General features: G+C 61.9%; 1 protein-coding gene across 1 annotated transcript in view; it reads left to right on the forward strand.

Moving 5' to 3' along the window:
• ACAD10 (acyl-CoA dehydrogenase family member 10) overlaps positions 1–679 on the forward strand; it is a 10,405-nt gene extending 9,726 nt beyond the window's left edge. The window contains exons 13-14 of the mRNA XM_031059492.1: positions 230–282; positions 514–679. Of these exons, the coding sequence (XP_030915352.1) occupies positions 230–262 (33 nt within the window). The 3' untranslated portion in view covers positions 263–282; positions 514–679. The remainder of the gene's footprint in view (positions 1–229; positions 283–513) is intronic.

Here is a 679-nt window from a genome sequence, read left to right on the forward strand (position 1 = left end):
ATTCCTGGCTGAGCAGGGCAGGATCTCAGCTGATCCTGCCTCATCCCACAGCAGGAACCAGCAGACTCCACACACTGATCCCAAAGGTTGCCTGTGCCCCCAGCTCTCGGGAGATCCTCTCCAGAGGAGCAGAGGGAAGCTCAGTTTCTCCTTCAGAGCCATGGCTGCCCGTCAGAGGGGCAGCACCAGGGGCACCAGAGCTCTCATGGGTCTCATCCTCTTCCCCCAGGCACCAGTGCCAGGACCAAGGCAGTGGCACTGATGGCTGCACAGGGCACCAAGGTGAGCAGATTCCTCAGGCTCGAGCCTTCCCTGACCCAAAAACAACCTGGGACTCCCCTGGAGTCTCCAGTCTGTGAGCTTGAGGGGTGATTTGTCCTGTGTGCTGTGGGGTCCCCAGTGAGGCTGTTTCCCCAGCACTGGGTCCCCAGGGGTTTGCAAGGCTCTGGGACGCTGCTGCCTGGGCCTGCACCCCTGTGTGCCCACATGGGCTCTGCTCTTACTCTCCCACAGATCCCTGGAGCAAAACATCTCCACAGAGCAGATCCCAGCCCAGCACTTCCCTTGGGCCTCAGCTCCACGTCTGGCTGAGGGTCCCCAAGGGGGTCACAGGGCAGGACTCTCCAAACCAGAGCTGGGCCAGGAGCTGCAGCCCTGGGAAACCTCGGATGGGGACCCA

The sequence above is a fragment of the Geospiza fortis genome, unplaced genomic scaffold, assembly GCF_000277835.1.
Source record: "Geospiza fortis unplaced genomic scaffold, GeoFor_1.0 scaffold145, whole genome shotgun sequence".
Lineage (NCBI taxonomy): Eukaryota > Metazoa > Chordata > Aves > Passeriformes > Thraupidae > Geospiza > Geospiza fortis.